Genomic DNA, 16510 nt, shown 5'->3' with positions numbered 1-16510 from the left:
ACTTGAGTATTATTTGTGCTGAGTAATATTTGTGCTTATCATAAATTAAGGAAAACTGGCTCCAAATGTAAAAGGTGGGATCATTCAGTGCCACTTGGGAATGATCTAAACTCAAAAGTACTTAAGGTGTGCTCAGTTAGAAGCACACCTCAAGGGGGTGAGTTTCATCTCTTATCTGCTGTTCTTTGCACAAAATCTTGAAAAGAAAAGATTTAGCTCACACCTGACCTCACACATAGAAGCCCCTTTTCCCCTGCAGTCAGAAACTTAGAGGCTGGTTAGAGTTGATCGTTAGTGATAGGGGCCTTTTGCACATGCTCTAGAGCCGTAGCTCAGATTTTGTGCTGCACATTCAGCCCAAATGTGTATTTAAGCATAGTATATAAATGCAACAATTCTTTATCCAGCCTAGGCCTACATTCTGCTTACCTAAACTTCTTAAACAAGAGCTACTGGTTTTTGACCACCTGGAAAAATCTAGTGATTTTTGTTGCTTAGGATGATCCACCTTTGCCCTGGACCCTCCTCTCTTCCTCAGTTCCAAACATCTGCACAATTTTTTGTTTTGTAATTAATCCACTGCTACTGCTAACAAGTTGTGATAAGAAATCGTGCTTGCCCTGCCTAAACAGATGAGACAATTTGAGATCTAGGATTTTCGAGGGAAACGTGAGGAAACAGTTGACTATTTAGTCAAGAAAACAAAAAGCAGGAGTGGAGAAAATCTAGCCCTCCATATGTTGCAAGACTTCAGTTCCCATCAGTCTCAGCCAGAATGGCCAGTAGTCAGGAATGATGGGAGCTGTAGTTCGATGACATTTGGAGGGCATCTCCTTCCCCACCCCTGAAATAAAGTGTTGCACAATGGGAGACTCTTGTTCTCTGTCCTTGTGGGCTTGAACAGAGGATGGCTCATGCTAAGGCCACGTGTAGCAGACTAAGGAGACCCAGGTCTAGATCATCTCTCTGCCCTGGAGCACGCTGAGCGATGGCGCACCTCTCCCTGTTTCTCAGCCAAAAATAACTCGCAAGGTTACACATACTTTCCATCACAGTTGTGCTTGCTGTGTCTGGCGCACAGAGTATAAAAGACAAATGTGCTCCTCATTCACCTATGGGCACGTGCGGGAGAGCTGCAGCCCAGTCGGGTTCCAAGCACATGTCTTACTGATGCTAAAGGGCATGTGTCTTCATGCTTTCACATCTTTGCAGACAGAATCTGCATTAACTGCAGCAAATGCAAATGTCGTACAAAGGGTTGAGCCGCCATGGGGAATTAAGCACCTGTTTGTGGATTGTTTCCTTGCAGGCGGAAGTTTCGCTGTGTTCGTGGCTTCAGCCTGCTTTGAAGCTCCTCCAGCTTAAGGGGGAAATCCTCCTTTTTCTAGATTGCGGCTTGAAGGCATTTTCATAATATCAGAGTAATGGAGTTGGTGCCCCCACACTGGAATGACTTGCTGCCCGTTCGTGGGCAGATATCTTCTTCCCTAACCCGCCCCCCGGATCTGTGGCATTTCCTTTAATGCAGTCATATACATCATTATCCAGAGCAACGGTGCCCTGAGCATTTTCACTTCCTAGCCTGTTACCTAATATAAAGTGCTTTCTTTCCTAGATTTGAAAGCATCGCTGCAGAGCACAGTCTGATGAGCAGATTACTGAGCATGTGGCGGTGCCTTTTTCGGAGATGTGCAAAACATGTGTCTCCCCACCCCTTTTTTTCTTTTTTGCTTGTGGCAGAAAATGAGAGGCACAGCAAGAAGCTAAATTTCATGGGCTCAATCTTGGCTTTTTAATGTTGGATGTAGCCGTGTTTGCTGACTCTTGCTCGGATGCAACACACTAAATAGTGCTAATCCTCTTTCTATCTAGGCCGCTGCTGCGCATGAGCTGGAAAGGATGCAGAAAAGGTAAATAAACAAAGAGTGCCATCTGATAAGCCATTGTTCTTTGATTGTTATGTGCTTGCTTTTGAGTGGGCTGAGCCTTGTAAGCAGGGGGGTGGCTTTTTTCCTTTTTAACCTTTTGCCCTGTTTTTCAGTACTCAGGCCAGAGATGAAAAAATCAGAGCACTGGAGGAGCAGCTTCAGGGACACCATGCCAAAGCTTCAAGTGCAAAAGAGGAACTTCAGGTAGAGTGTGTGTGTGTGTGTGTGTGTGTGTGTGCATTGCCTAGAGCAGCCTTACTCACAACAGGACAGCTGACAACTTGGCAGCAGGACTAGGAAAGGCACAGGAAAAGGTGCTGGATGGTAGTGTAGCAGCACAGCGTCCCAAAAACAAATGGAGATGCGGCTTGAAAAAAAATGCTGTCAGTGATGCAGGAAAGAAAAGTGAGGTGTCTCATCACAAAATTGTGGCTCAGCATGAAGTGAGCAGAGGGGCACTGCAGTGTCTATGCAGACCCCCGTGCTAAGGAGCTTCTGAAACGAGTGGGGATTTCAATATGAACAAAAGTATGCACTCATACTTATCGTCTCTCTCCCCCCCCCCATTCTTTTACTCCAGATCAACTGTTTTTCCTTATTTTTATTTTTAATCAGGGGACTTGAGGTCTAAACCACATGTTACAATATTCAGTATTTTTAAAAGTGTGCTTAAACTGAACTCTTTTATTTGGGGGGAAAGTAGCTGCAGGACATGTGATCTAGACTATGCTCTGATCCAGATCAGGCTTGCAGGGTTCCCTGATGGAGAATGATCATACCCAGAGGTGTTCACAGCAGTGCTACTAATAGAGGCAAGGTTTTCTCCCATATTCTAGATTTGCTTCCACTTGCTAGACCTTTAGGGTGGTTTGGGGGGGGGTCCTAGTCTACCCCCTTCCCTGGTTCCCTAGTTTATTCTAGTTCTTCCTTTGAGCAGCCTTCCCTTCCAGCTCGATGCTGTTGAAATGTGATCTCCTGCATTCAGGAAGAAGGGCCAGAGTTCACTGGTGGATCATCTGTTTGGCATGCAGAAGGCCCTTGCTTCAATTCCTGGCATCTCCAGGTCAAGGACCTACCTTCCCCTTCGGAAGCAGGTCTCCTTGAGTTCAGAAGTGCATGCAATACTGAGCTAGGCAGACCCAGTGGTCTGATTTGTCATAAGGCAGCTTCATATGTTCAGTGTCTCTTCCCACCCCCCAAGATCAAATTTGTACTTCCTCCCCTTATTCCTTCTGCTTCATCAAAGCTCTTTCCCCTGTGTTCAAAGCACTTCACATAGGCTATTCCAGTAAATCTATGCCCCTTGGGATCGCCTGGAGCAAGCTGGTATCGCCATAAGCGCGTTAAAGCGAAGACCCTTCCCAGAAGTGCTATCATTATAATCACGGTGGCAATCCACCCTTTTCAATTCAGCGGATAGATAGCCAACCCGAACAGGGATCAGGGCTCTCTTAACATTTCTGCCAATTGCTGTTCGTCAGAACCACCGTTTCTCTTCCAATAACACAAAGAAGATTGTCTGGGTACAGAATTCCGAACTGACATCGCCGTCTGGTGTTTCATTTCAGGTTCTAAAGGATCAGAACAAAGCACTGCAGTTGGAAGTTCAGAAGCTGCAGGCTCTCTTGTCTGAGCAGGTATGGCAGACAAATTGCTGCTAATAATACTACCTTTGTTCAGAAACGGCTGTTGATGTAGATGCAGCTGATTTGAGGGTTGGATGTGGGAGCCAGCAGAGGGTTAAAGGATGTTTATCCTGTGTCTTCTAGTTGCTTATAGAGCTGAGTTTGGAACTTCTTCTAGGTAGGATGCGCTGCTCGCACACCCCCCCACATGAACAACATCAGACCTGAGAAGGGAGGTTATATGCTCAGAAATCTAGTATCTAATTCGAATTCCGGAGCTGTCCTTGGTGGTGGACAAGACTTGCTTGGTTAAGTGAGCTCCACGCCCCAGTTAACTTTTTCAGTATTTCAGGAGGACAGGTTGCAGATCCACACCCAACTCATATTTAAAACACATGACTTCCTCCAAAGAATCCCGGGAAACAGTAGTTTGCCAAGGGTGCTGGGAATTGTAGCTCTGGGTAAAGCTGTAGCTCTCAGGATCCCTTGGGGGAAGTCATGTGCTTTAAATGCATGGTGCAGATCTGCCAAATAGTTAAGCTTCAAAAATCATTTAATTTTTTTTTGAAAAAGTGGGGCATAAACGTTTGTGCCTGCTCTTGTCCTTTGCTTTTGTATCTAGATTGGTATTATTTGATGCATGTTTATGCATGTTGTTTGGAATAGACTGGAAACAGGTGCAAGATCTTCATGATTTCACCATTTATTGACAATATTTTATGCTCCTTAATATGCACGATCCATAAGCCGTTTATGTAACGCTGTATGTTAATGTTAATTATATGATATATTCATTGGAAAATAAGATTCTGGTCCTCCATGGGAGACCATGGGTTAGAATGCATGCAGCAAAAAGAATCCCCTTATAATATGCAGTCTCTTTCTCTTAATCATACAACTTCAGGATATGAAGCAGCCAAACGGATCCCCCACTTCATTTGGACACTATTTCTTCAATTGGCCACTAATTCCTGCATTGGAAGGGGTTGGACTAGATGATTTGAGGTGTCTTCCAACTCTATGATTCTTATCCTCTCACAATACCGTTATGTCTTGCTGGGGGGGGGGGGGAGTTGGAGTAGACAATCTGAAATATGCAAAAACGACGCATGCACGTTGAGAACATGCAGGCCCAACAACTCTTTGGGACACACTTAATAGGCTTTTCCTGCTTCGCGAATGCCAGCGGTGCTCTAGGTTTTCAGTAAGGGATGCCTTTAATTGCTTATGCCTCCGGCAGTACAGTATTACAATATTCAGATGGGTGAACAGTGCTGTGATAATCAGGGTTGCTGTTCCCTTGGCCAGGGTGGAGAGCACCAGCTGCTTCTGTTAGCTACTAGATCTTGCTGAGTAGACCAGACATCAGTGGTAGGCCTTTGGTACAAACCATAGCTTTGCTCTTTGCTTGGATAACGAGAGGGTTTGGTTTGCGTTTGAGGCTCAGGGCTGGGAATGGAGATGTTGGGGGCACCGTTTGCCTTCCCTGCTCCAGATGGCAAAGCATAAGCCAAAGCATAAGCCACTCTGATGTCAGGCTATGTGACCTAGAAATGGTTGTTTTGGTGCAGCTCCTGGAAAAAGGGAATCCACAAAGGACTAGAAGGGCTGCTGCCAGGGAGCATTTTGGGAGCAGCAGTTTGCTTAGCTCCTTCGGCTTCTTTAATGTCTTTGCCCTTTACTTCTTGCCACTAAGGAGCAGCCACATTTGGGTGCACGGATCCTGCAAATGCAGCCGACCAGGTTGGCTCTTGTCAACGTCTATTGAACAATATCTCACTGTAAGTAACTGGGAGGCGTCTCCAACATAGTCTTACTCACAATAGACCCATTCAAATTACTGGACCTAAATTGACCGTGTCCGTCAATTCCAATGGGTCTTCCTTGATCTGCCACAGAGCTCATTGTTTTATTTGCTACAATAGTTTAACTCGGGAGTCGGCAAGGTTTTTGTGGCTTGGGCCGGTTCACGGTCCCGCAGACTCCACGGTGGGCCGGAGTGCGCACGCACACGCATGCGCAAATGCTATTTCCGACGCGGAGGAGGCATGTGCAGCTTTACATTGGCTGCAGGAATTTCCTGCAGCCAATGGGAAGCCAGCCAGCTTCGCGGAATGCGGTCCCCACGCTTCTCTGTGCCAGTTTAGCACGGCACATAGGAACTAATCGAGCAGGCGGCGGGGGTCCATGGGCCAGTTAAATGACCCCCATGGGCCGCTTGTGCCAACCCCTGGTTTAACTAATAGAACTTGCACTGAGGATGTTATGCCGGGGGGGGGGGGAATGTAATTTTGGAGTTATAAGGAGCTGCTGTGCAGCGTCAGTTGCAGGCAGAGGTCATTCTCAGCCCCCCTCTCTGAGGTGTTTTGACCCAGGGGAAGCCAGCAAGGTGCCTTCAGATGTTTTCGGCTACATCTCATATCCCTATTCAGGAATTACGGGAGCTGCAGTCCAACATCCGTAGGGTACCACATTGCCTACCCTTGGTTTAACTGGACATTTGTTGTTGTTTAGTTGTGTCCGACTCTTCGTGACCCCATGGACCAGAGCACACCAGGCACTCCTGTCTTCCACTGCCTCCCGCAGTTTGGTCAAACTCATGCTGGTAGCTTCGAGAACACTGTCCAACCATCTTGTCCTCTGTCGTCCCCTTCTCCTTACGCCCTCCATCTTTCCCTGCATCCCACCCTGATGCTGGGAAAGATGGAGGGCACAAGGAGAAGGGGACGACAGAGGACGAGATGGTTCCCGGGAGTCTTCTCTTTTCATGAGGTGGCCAAAGTATTGGAGCCTCAGTTTCAGGATCTGTCCTTCCAGTGAGCACTCAGGGCTGATTTCCTTCAGAATGAAGAGGTTTGATCTTCTTGCAGTCCATGGGACTCCAGCACCATAATTCAAAAGCATCAATTCTTTGGCGATTAGCCTTCTTTATGGTCCAGCTCTCACTTCCATACATCACTACTGGGAAAACCATAGCTTTAACTGGACATGGCGAGGATCAAATCTGGAACCTCCTGTGTCAGCAGAAAAGTGGGAGGGGAAAGAGTCTCTTACAGATCACCAAACATGGCAGACGGACACTTAGCATTCTTTTGGCAAAAAGCTAAAAGCTCCAGAGGCTACAGAGATGATGAAGGAATACTTCAGTAGTTCTGCAAGAAAATTGAAGAATTATGTGGAAAAATGGAATCTGACCAAAAAACTTGGCACTAGGAACAAATTTCTAGGAAGCTGGGACTGCAAGGGGCTGAGATAATTCCTCTAATTGAAGCTCCTGTGGATGGGAAGAGTAGCAGAACATCGGTTGCATAAAGATAATACCTCAACTTGGAAGAAGTAACAGACAGAAGGGATGGTTTATATGTGTTTCCTAGGATTGTGCAGAAATTGTTGAAACAGAAACTGGTTCTGCTTGAGAATGTGAAATCTTGAGAACTGGAAAAAGGGGATTGCTGAGCAGGATCTCCAGCACTTAAGAAGTAGCCCGGGAGGGAGCTTCACTGCATTGTGAATTAGCCCTTCATATGACCAGCAGAAGCAGAATAAATCATGCAAAGCTCTGCTAATTGGTTAGATTTCAATTAATTTTCTAGTTTCTCTTAGTGCAGAGCATACAGAGTTCTGGTTGAAGGAAGGGCAGGATTCTGGGAATGGGGGAAAGAGCAAAAAGGTTGCAGCATCTTGCGTTCACGCTATATTGGTTTAGCCAGGAGTGCAAGAGACCAAATCAGAATTGCTGAAACACAACATAAATTTATTTAAGTAGTAAAGGATGTTTTAAAAATTCATTTTTCTTTGGCAAGTGGCTCTTATGTGGAGGCAATAACCTCACATTTATTACAGAAAAGGGGGGCTTTTATGTCTTAACAAAGGAAAGTAGGTGATGTTGCTTACAAGTAATCTTTTTTTAAACTGGAGACTAGCTCATTGAATGAATCAAAGCTTATTCTGTCAAAATGACAAAATAGTGTAATAATTACAAGGTGAGGAGAAATGTCGTTCAGAGGATTTTGGTGGCTAGTATCTAAGGCAGGCATAGGCAAACTCGGCCCTCCAGATGTTTTGGGACTACAACTCCCATCATCCCTGATGTCCTGTTAGCTAGGGATGAGGGGAGTTGTAGTCCCAAAACATCTGGAGGGCCGAGTTTGCCTATGCCTGATCTAAGGGTACAGAGACTGGTTGAGGTATGTTAGGAAGTATGAAAGCATCTCCTTGTCTCCTTGTCTCTGTCCTCTCGTTCTAAAGTTATCTTTAGCATAATGGGTCACTTTGCTTTGAAATATTAACTGTAACGGTGAGAGCTGAGAACATGTTCTATTTGGCTTGGATAAAAGCGGCAGTTCCAGAAATCCTGCTTAATAGGAGTCGGGATATCTGGGCCATTTGTACTGCTAGGCAACGCATGGCTTTTTTGGAGCATCTTTGAAAGAAATCTAATCACCTTTTAACATGATTATTATCATGGCTGGGGAGGGGGATTTTCAGCTTCAGACTTTCTAACGTTTGACGGCTTTTCTGCATCGGCGCTTCAGATAATCAGCACAAATGCAAACAGCCGGATTCTGAGCAGCTGTCTTGCTCACTAGAGCTGCAAACCAGCATTAAGCATGACTTTTCTCTCTTTCTCTCCTGCTTTCAGACGAATAAGGATTTGTTGGAGCAAATGGAAAGAAGGTAAGAGCTGGAGCAGTAGGTAGCCTCTTGTTTATTTCACTAGCAAACTTTTTTCCCCCAAGCAAAAAGAACAGCTAATCTTTTAAAGAATAATACCAATTTTTTTTGCTCTATAAGACGCACCAGAGCATAAGACGGACCTAGTTTTTGGAGAAGGAAGACAAGAAAAAAAATATTCTGAATCCCAGAAGCGAGAACAGCAAGAGGGATCGCTGCACAGCGAAAGCAGCGATCCCTCTTGCTGTTCTGGCTTCTGGGATAGCTGCGCAGCCTGCATTTGCTCCATAAGACGCGCGCACACATTTCCCCTTACTTTTTAGGAGGCAAAAAGTAAGTTTTATAGAGCAAAAAATACGGTAAATCTGTAGGTGTTTTGTGCTAAGTACCTGCAGCCTAGCAGGGGGTTTCAGGAGCTCAGCTTACACTCGAGTAGGATCCTGGCAGAGACACATGCCCGACTGGGATGTTCCCTCGCTCCTGGTCTTTCGTTCGGGAGCTTCCAAAGCTTTATTCTGCCCGAACATCACAGCAACTGATGCCAACAGACACGGCACACTTAGGGATCTGCAGAGTCTGTGCAGTTCATGTAACAGACCTCAACAACTCAGCATTTTGGCTAATCTACTTTATTTACATATAAACACACACGGAGCACTGCAGCATGGCTCCCCCTCTCTTTAGCATCAGACAGCAAAGAGAAAAAGAACAAAGGACAACAGTCCCACTTCACGGAACACAGTAACACAAGCATCTTGTCTCCGTCACTTCCCACTCTGTGGAGTCAAAACATACGTGTTTTGTGATAGACAAGAATCCCATGACTGCAGTTATGGAGCAGGAATTCTAACAGGGGGAAGACCCCATACCTCTGTGCTAAGGTGCATGCTTGACATGGGGAGGGTCCCAGGTTCCATCCCTAACATTTCCAGTTAAAAGATTTTCAGTACCTGGACTTGGGAACAACTGCTCTGCTGAAGACACCCTGAGAAGCATTGTCTGCTAAACGAGACAGTCCTGGCCTAACCAAACTAGCGGTCTGGCTCTCATTTTAAGGCTGCTTCGTATGTTCTTGCTTGCTCGCCACCAATGCCCACAGGCTTCAGCAGGAAATAAGCCCAAACAGATGAACATAGATTTGTCGTCCTGGTAGCACCAGTTGGTTTTGAGTTGAAGTTCATCACATTCTTTTCAACTCCTCCTCAGCATGACAGACAAGGATGACAAAATAAAGACAGTTGAGGAACTCCTTGAAGCTGGACTCATAGAGATGGCAAATAAAGAAGACGAGCTGAAGGTAAACTCTCTTCCTAAGAGTCAGGTGTGCCCAGTGCAAGAACAGTGTGGCATTGGGTCCTAATACAGTGTGTCTCGCTCCACCACAGGATAGTTACATGCCCCATTAAATACAGTGGTACCTCGAGTTACATATGCTTCAGGTTACAGACTCCACTAACCCAGAAATAGTACCTTGAGTTAAGAACTTTGCTTCAGGATGAGAACAGAAATCGTGGTGCGGTGGCAGCAGGAGGCCCCATTAGCTAAAGTGGTGCTTCAGGTTAAGAACAGTTTTAGGTTAAGAACGGACTTCCAGAACAAATTAAGTACTTAACCCAAGGTACCACTGTATCTTATACAGCAGTTAGTGGCAGGAGGTGAAGTCAGCAGCTGAAGATCCTACTGAATGTGACCGTGGCAGACCCATGTTTTGTAGTCTGTAAAGGGAGGGGACCATGATGGAGTACTCCAGCTGCAACAAATTCCAGATACAGTCGTACCTTGGAAGTTGAACGGAATCCGTTCCGGAAGTCCGTTCGACTTCCAAAACTTTTGTAAACCAAAAGCGCAGCTCCTGATTGGCTGCAGGAAGCTCCTGCAGCCAATCGGAAGGCCTGTTGGACGTTCAGGTTCCAAAGAACGTTCACAAACTGGAACACTCACTTCCGGGTTTGCAGCGTTTGGGAGCCAAAACGTCTGAGTACCAAGGTGTTTGGGATCCAAGGTACGACTGTATTCCCTGTCTGAAAAGCAGCACAAGCTTTTTCCAGTTGCAATCCCTTTAAGAATGTAGTTATGGACTTGAATCTTACAGGGCAAGCTTTTTTCCTTTGGCTTTCTTCTTTCTACTCTTGAGAAAAATGAAAGCCTTCAGCGTAAGGTAACAGCCATCCATTCAGACTCTTCCGCCTGCCCCATTGGTACTTGTCTACCGGCCAAGCTTTAGTTACAGATAGGTAGCCGTGTTGGTCTGCCATAGTCAGAACAAAATAAAAAAATTCCTTCCAGTAGCACCTTAAAGACCAACTAAGTTAGTTCTTGGTATGAGCTTTCGTGTGCATGCACACTTCTTCAGATACACTGAAACAGAAGTCACCAGACCCTTCTATATAGTGAGAAGGTGGGGAGGGGTATTACTTCTTATCTCATTATACATGACAAAGCCATTTTTCACCTTCTCACCCCTTGCTTTTTCCTGTAAGTCCTATTGCAGTCGTTAAGAGTCGTCAACAGGCTCATCACAGCTATCTGCCAATCACCCAATCCCACCACCCTTCTGAGTAATACCCCTCCCCACCTTCTCACTATATAGAAGGGTCTGGTGACTTCTGTTTCAGTGTATCTGAAGAAGTGTGCATGCATACAAAAGCTCATACCAAGAACTAACTTAGTTGGTCTTTAAGGTGCTACTGGAAGGAATTTTTTTATTTTGTTCCGGCCAAGCTTTGTAAGCTTGAAGGAGTGTGTGATGCTTAGATCTTGGGTGTGAAGCTCTTCCTTTGACCTGCTTATTCGTTTGGGTAAATGTTGCTGAGCTCCTTGCAGGCTAAAACCCAAGAGCATGTATCAGTGGATAGGAGGACCAGGACAGACATTTTCTGAGATGTTTCGCAGGGTGAGAACCACCACTTTAAAGGTTTTATTCTTGAGGAGAGATGCCAGGGTACAAAACACAGATTATGTCTGGAAAGGGACCCAGCCATGTAAACCGTGACTTCCACACATTAAAAATGTTGTCAGATAAGTCAGCAGTGATAATAGAATGTTGTTCTTTGCAAATGTATCATCTTCCCTTTTGTGGTTGCAATTAACAGTACTGTGTGGAAAATGTTTTCCTCTTAAAAGGCACTGAGAACAGAGAACGCATCCTTGAAAAGTGAAGTTGAAAATCTGCAGAGGGTACAAACAGAGCAGGTACGTTGCCTTGGTTTTGTTTTGTTAAGAAAGGTTTTCAAACTGGTTGCTGTTAAGTCAGTCCCTGTCGGACACATGGAAAGTGTGGAACTTTGCTGTCCTCCCAAGGTACAGTAGTTTCTAGCAGTGCAGAAGGGAAATTGTGGGTCTCAGTGAGATTCCATTAGAACAGGAGCTTGCAAAGTATCCTTCATAAAGCTGCCCTACCTCCATTTGGTGAGGACACCTGTATTCCTCAAGCTTACTCTTAAATTTTGCAAAGAACTAATTGCAGGTGCTGCAAAATGCTACAGTTCAGTCCGATTAAAAAAAATAGGACCGATTAGCTTTCCACCAGCAAAGTTGGTGAGAGCTGGTGCCATCTGCTAGCTTCAGTATTCTGACTTTCTCTCTAAACATCCGTCCTCCTTGCTTTTGTTCCCCAAGGTTTCCTTTGCAACGTTGGTGGAAGAATTACAAAGAGTGTAAGTAAAAGCACATTTCCTCTTCTTCAGTTTGAAAGCCCCCTTTACCCTTAAGTTTCTGTTATCCATGAAGCCTGTGTAGGCAGGCTTTTAATACAGAAGTACCCAGACTTTAGAATGTAATCTGTGCAGTGGGATGTTTGAAGTTGCTGCATTTGACTCTTCAGAAGAAACCATGATTGTGAAATGAAAGGCTGCAGGGTGCAGCCTAAATTCAGGCTGCTGCCCAGCAGGGCTTAACAGAGCAGTGGGGCCATCACTGCATCTATAGTCCTGCCAAGCTTGACAATGGAGGAGGACAGGTCGATCACTTCATCCATTCTGGAGCTAGTACAGTAGTCAGAACCAGAGCAGGCCCAATGCTGTCATGTGACCATAATGGAGCCAACTTGGGATCCAGCTGATTCTAGGCCAGCTCAGCCCCCCTCCCCAACCTAAATAAAACAAAAACATCATCTACTTGTGTATTGAAACAAATTTTTCCCCCTGTGTGCTTGCTCAGGTCACACCAGTGCACACAGAATAAAGTTGGATTGCTTGCGGGAGATTTATAACTTTTGGGGTTTCCTTTTTAAAGTCCCAGGGAGCTTTCAAGTCAGGTGCCAATAACTGCACTGGCATTGGGTGAAAACCCAACCTTGTTTTAAAAGCAGAAAGAATGTCCTGCTGTATTTTTTTGAAGAAGATTACTTGAAGAAATTGCTTTTTTTTAAGCAGAAGCTTCTCTACCAGCAGATGCCACCCTACACTTTCAATTGTGAATCAGTTTACTTTATACCCCAAAATACCAACTTCTTGATGCTTGCTCTGATTCATTTGGGCAGTATTGCATTATATTCCTCAGCAACTTCCTGAAGCATTTCTTTCCCATCTTGCGCAAGTGCCTCCCCTCCCAATGCTGTACCACTGAGTCTATCTATACCACTGAGTTTCTTAACCCCTCTACTCATTTTTTCTCTCTCTCTCTGCTAAAGAATTAGTGAGAAGGATGGGAAAATCAAGTCTGTGGAAGAACTGCTTCAGGCTGAGGCCCTTAAAGTTGCCACCAAGGAAAAAACTGTCCAGGTAGGTGCTGGATCTGTCGTTCGCTGCCTTTCTTGTGTGTTTGTGTGTTTGTCATTGCATTGCCCTGTTTGTGGCCGAATTTTTCGCACCCGTCTTTTTCTCATTTTTGTGGGATGTGTTGTCTCCATTGTACAACCTTGTCTGTTTTGTCATTGAAAAGGGTTTGGCACAGGAAATAGAGGCTCTGAAAGAAGAAATAGGAAAGGCCCAGCTTGGAAAGGACACACAGGTAAAGTGGTATTGAGCCGGCAGCTGGAGGGAGTCCTTGGCTTTGCAGTCTTCCTCTTCCTGCAGTATGGCTCCTCCTTTCCTATCTGTTGGGGGGGGGGCTCTTGCTGGGAGAGGCCTGGCGCAATTCATTGCCATTGAACACAGAGGAGGCTGGACCACTGGGTGAAGGGGGTGCTGTTTCACCAACATCAGCCAGCCCCTGCCTGCCTGCCTGCCTTCCGACGTACACCCAGTCCAGCAGGTGGCATTGGCTGTCATCTTAGCCTCAGTGTCGCCCTTGTAGAACTAAGCATCAGGAAGAATGGGGGCAAGACCAGAATTTGCTTACTCTGCCTGCCATTGGCTGTTAGCTGCCCTTACTTTTTGTGCCTCCTGCCTTGTGCCCCGTTAGTCCCTGGTGGGCGCCAGCTGCCGCTGATTGAACCGTGAGATATATGTCTAATCAATTAAACATTCAGATTAACGATTAAAAGCCTATCGCTCGGCGAAAGAGGCATTCTCAAACAATCCGTCAGGCGACTTGTTAAAATGAAATCAAAATTTACGAGCACATAATAAAAGTGCGAGTGATTTGTTTCACAGTGCGGTTTGAAAGCCTCTGCACCCACGTTTAAGCAGCCTCCTCCGCCTGGTTGCATGCCAGAGGAAGAGGGGGGGGGATGCACAAGCCTTAGGGTCTTCAAGCAGTGGAAAACTGATTTCACATTGCGTCCGAAAAAGTCCCAGAAGTTTGCTTTGCTTAGAGTAAGGACTGCAGTCTTATGCACACCCTTGGGGAGTCAGCCCTGTTTAAGTTCCTGGGAGTGACTTCAGAGCGTACAAGTCATCTACCTCAGTATTGTCCACTCACTTTCTGGGATCTCCACCTGTTACCTAATTATTTATCTGGAGAGACCAGAGTTCAAACCTGTCCCCGCCTGCAACCTGCGAAGCATATGGCCTACGGCTAAATTTCCACAGCACCCCCTTCCCTTCATGTACAGCCCTGCAGTCCATAGCCAAGCAGTTGCTGTATTCTTACCCTTACATTGAGCACTTGCAAAGTCGTCTTGGCACCTGTCAGGAACTGAGCAAAGCACCCTGGGACATGGCCTAGAATTCCCTGCCATGTGCAGAGAGCCCCGTGGCAGGGATACACATCTATGTGGGAAGAGTTTCAGCAGGAAGAAGCTTTCAAGAATTTATCTTTATTATTATGTACAGTCGTACCTTGGATCCCAAACGCCTTGCGACTCAAACGTTTTGGCTCCCGAATGCCGCAAACCCGGAAGTGAGTGTTCCGGTTTGCAAATGTTCTTTGGAACCCGGAACATCCGACACGACTTCTGTGGCTTCCGATTGGCTGCAAGAAGTTCCTGCAGCCAATCGGAAGCCACGCCTTGGTTGTTGGAATGTTTTTGGAATTCAAACGGACTTCCAGAACGGATTCCGTTTGACAACCAAGGTACGACTGTATTAAATTTGTACACTGCCCTGTACCCGTAGATCTCAGGGTGGTTCGAAACCACTGGAGTTACGTGTCCAAGAGTATAGCACCCTCTTAGAATCATAGCATTGGAAGGGACCCCAGGGGTCATCTAGTCCAACCCCCTGCAATGCAGGAATCGCTTGTCTACCTAAATAATCTGAGTGCCTGGCACAGGAGGTTACCAGGCAGCTGTGTGCTGCTATACATTTTGTCTGGAGCTCAATTTTATTATCTTTTTGGAGGGGGGACTTATTGGGCTACATGGAGCATATTTGGTCTCACAATGAAATGTTGCTCTCTTAATTTGTTATGGAAGAGGGCCCCCGTGAGGTGAGCTTGGCTTCTCTGAAAGCCGGGTTGGGGGGGGGGGAGCTTAGCTTCCAGATAATGCCCCATTTTTCTTGGGGGAGGCACCCATGAAGCTTGATCTTTTCTGCCTCACTATGTGCTGTAAGGTCTACTCCTGGAAAGTGTTCATAAGCACGCAGGTTTAGGGACATAGGAGGCATGCCATATGAGGCTTTATATATATTTAGGGGTAAATAAATGTAATAATTTAAAAAATAAAATAATTGACATTTAGTTTGCGTGGTGGCACATGAGGGCATAAAGCACGGGAGAGTTCAATGGGGCAGGTGCATGAGCATTAAAACACCCTTGCTCCTCCTTCTGAACTGTGTGGATTCCTTGTCAACCCAGGAGGTGTCTTTGCTATTACAGTGGTACCTCTGGATGCGAATGGGATCCATTCCGGAGCCCCGTTTGTATCCTGAGCAGAACACAACTCGTGTGCGCGGGTCACGATTTGCCACTTCTGTGCATGCACATGACGTCATTTTTAGCGTCTGTGCATGCACGAGCAGCGAAACCCAGAAGCAATGTGCTCCGTTACTTCCGGGTCGCCGCGGAGCGTAACCTGAAAACGCTCAACCTGAAGCACATTTACTTACTCTTCTGTCTTAGGCAGTGTGAACTGTTGCTCTCTCTGCAGCGTTTGAACAGATGCAGCTAAGGGCCTAGAAGCCACCTGGTGGCATTTATTGGGCGGCCAATACAAGTGTTGCACTTGCGATCTTAAGATTGCTTTGCGGGAAATCCTGACATACTGCATCTTCTCCCTTGGCCATTCTAGCTCTTCACCTTGGGATTAAAATCCAGAGAAGAGGGAGAAATAGATACTCTAGTCCTGGGTTTCCCAAACTTGGGTCCCCAGCTGTGTTTGGACTACAGTTCCCATCATCCCTGACCACTGGTCCTGCTAGCTAGGGTTGATGGGAGTTGTAGTTCAACAACCACCAGAGACCCAGGTTTGGGACTTTGCCCCCGTCCCTTTCTTCCATCAACCCCAAACTGGACTTTGTTCTGTTACAATAAAAGCCCTTTTGAGCCAAACCTGGGTCTGGCATAGTCATCTCACTAAAAGTTTTTAATTGTGTTAGCGAGATAAAACTTAACCTTGATTTCAGAGATGGCAATGCATGCCAGTGGTCAAAGCAGCCTTTCTCAACCTTGGGCTACAACTCACTTAATCTCTGACCACTGGTCATACTAGCTGTGGGTGATGGGGATGGTAGTCCTACAGCTTCTGCAATATCCAAGACTGGGAAGGGATGGGTTAGAGTGTGATGCTTTTAACTTTCAAACCTTAATTCCTTCAAGCTGGTCTTAGCCTCTGGATGGCCTTAAAACAAGCCGTTATCTCTCTGACCTGCAGATCCTCCAGACTGTGAGGCTGGAAGGACAGTGGCTAATCTCCTGGCATTTGGGAATAGGAATAGGAAGTTAAAGATGTGTTGACTTAATGCGTTTAAACTATTTGTGCATTCAAAATGGCTTACAGAAACAAGAGCTTTTCCTAATAGG

The 16510-nt window shown here is 45.9% G+C and overlaps 1 protein-coding gene across 13 annotated transcripts in view; it reads left to right on the top strand.

Moving 5' to 3' along the window:
• Nucleotides 1-16510, top strand: part of KTN1 (kinectin 1) — a 102663-nt gene that overhangs the window by 56770 nt on the left and 29383 nt on the right. For 7 of the 13 annotated variants that reach the window (XM_083731262.1, XM_083731260.1, XM_083731270.1 and 4 more), the window contains 8 exons: nucleotides 1873-1910; nucleotides 2042-2132; nucleotides 3497-3565; nucleotides 8196-8230; nucleotides 9434-9524; nucleotides 11351-11419; nucleotides 11846-11883; nucleotides 12858-12948. In XM_083731262.1, the coding sequence (XP_083587388.1) occupies nucleotides 1873-1910; nucleotides 2042-2132; nucleotides 3497-3565; nucleotides 8196-8230; nucleotides 9434-9524; nucleotides 11351-11419; nucleotides 11846-11883; nucleotides 12858-12948 (522 nt within the window). Of the gene's footprint in view, nucleotides 1-1872; nucleotides 1911-2041; nucleotides 2133-3496; nucleotides 3566-8195; nucleotides 8231-9433; nucleotides 9525-11350; nucleotides 11420-11845; nucleotides 11884-12857; nucleotides 12949-13108; nucleotides 13178-16510 lie in introns of all 13 variants that reach the window. The other 6 variants (XM_083731264.1, XM_083731268.1, XM_083731261.1 and 3 more) reach the window with 1 other exon arrangement.

This window comes from Podarcis gaigeae (assembly GCF_964106915.1).
Source record: "Podarcis gaigeae genome assembly, chromosome: 1".
Lineage (NCBI taxonomy): Eukaryota > Metazoa > Chordata > Lepidosauria > Squamata > Lacertidae > Podarcis > Podarcis gaigeae.
This window is presented reverse-complemented; position numbering and strand designations above follow the sequence as displayed.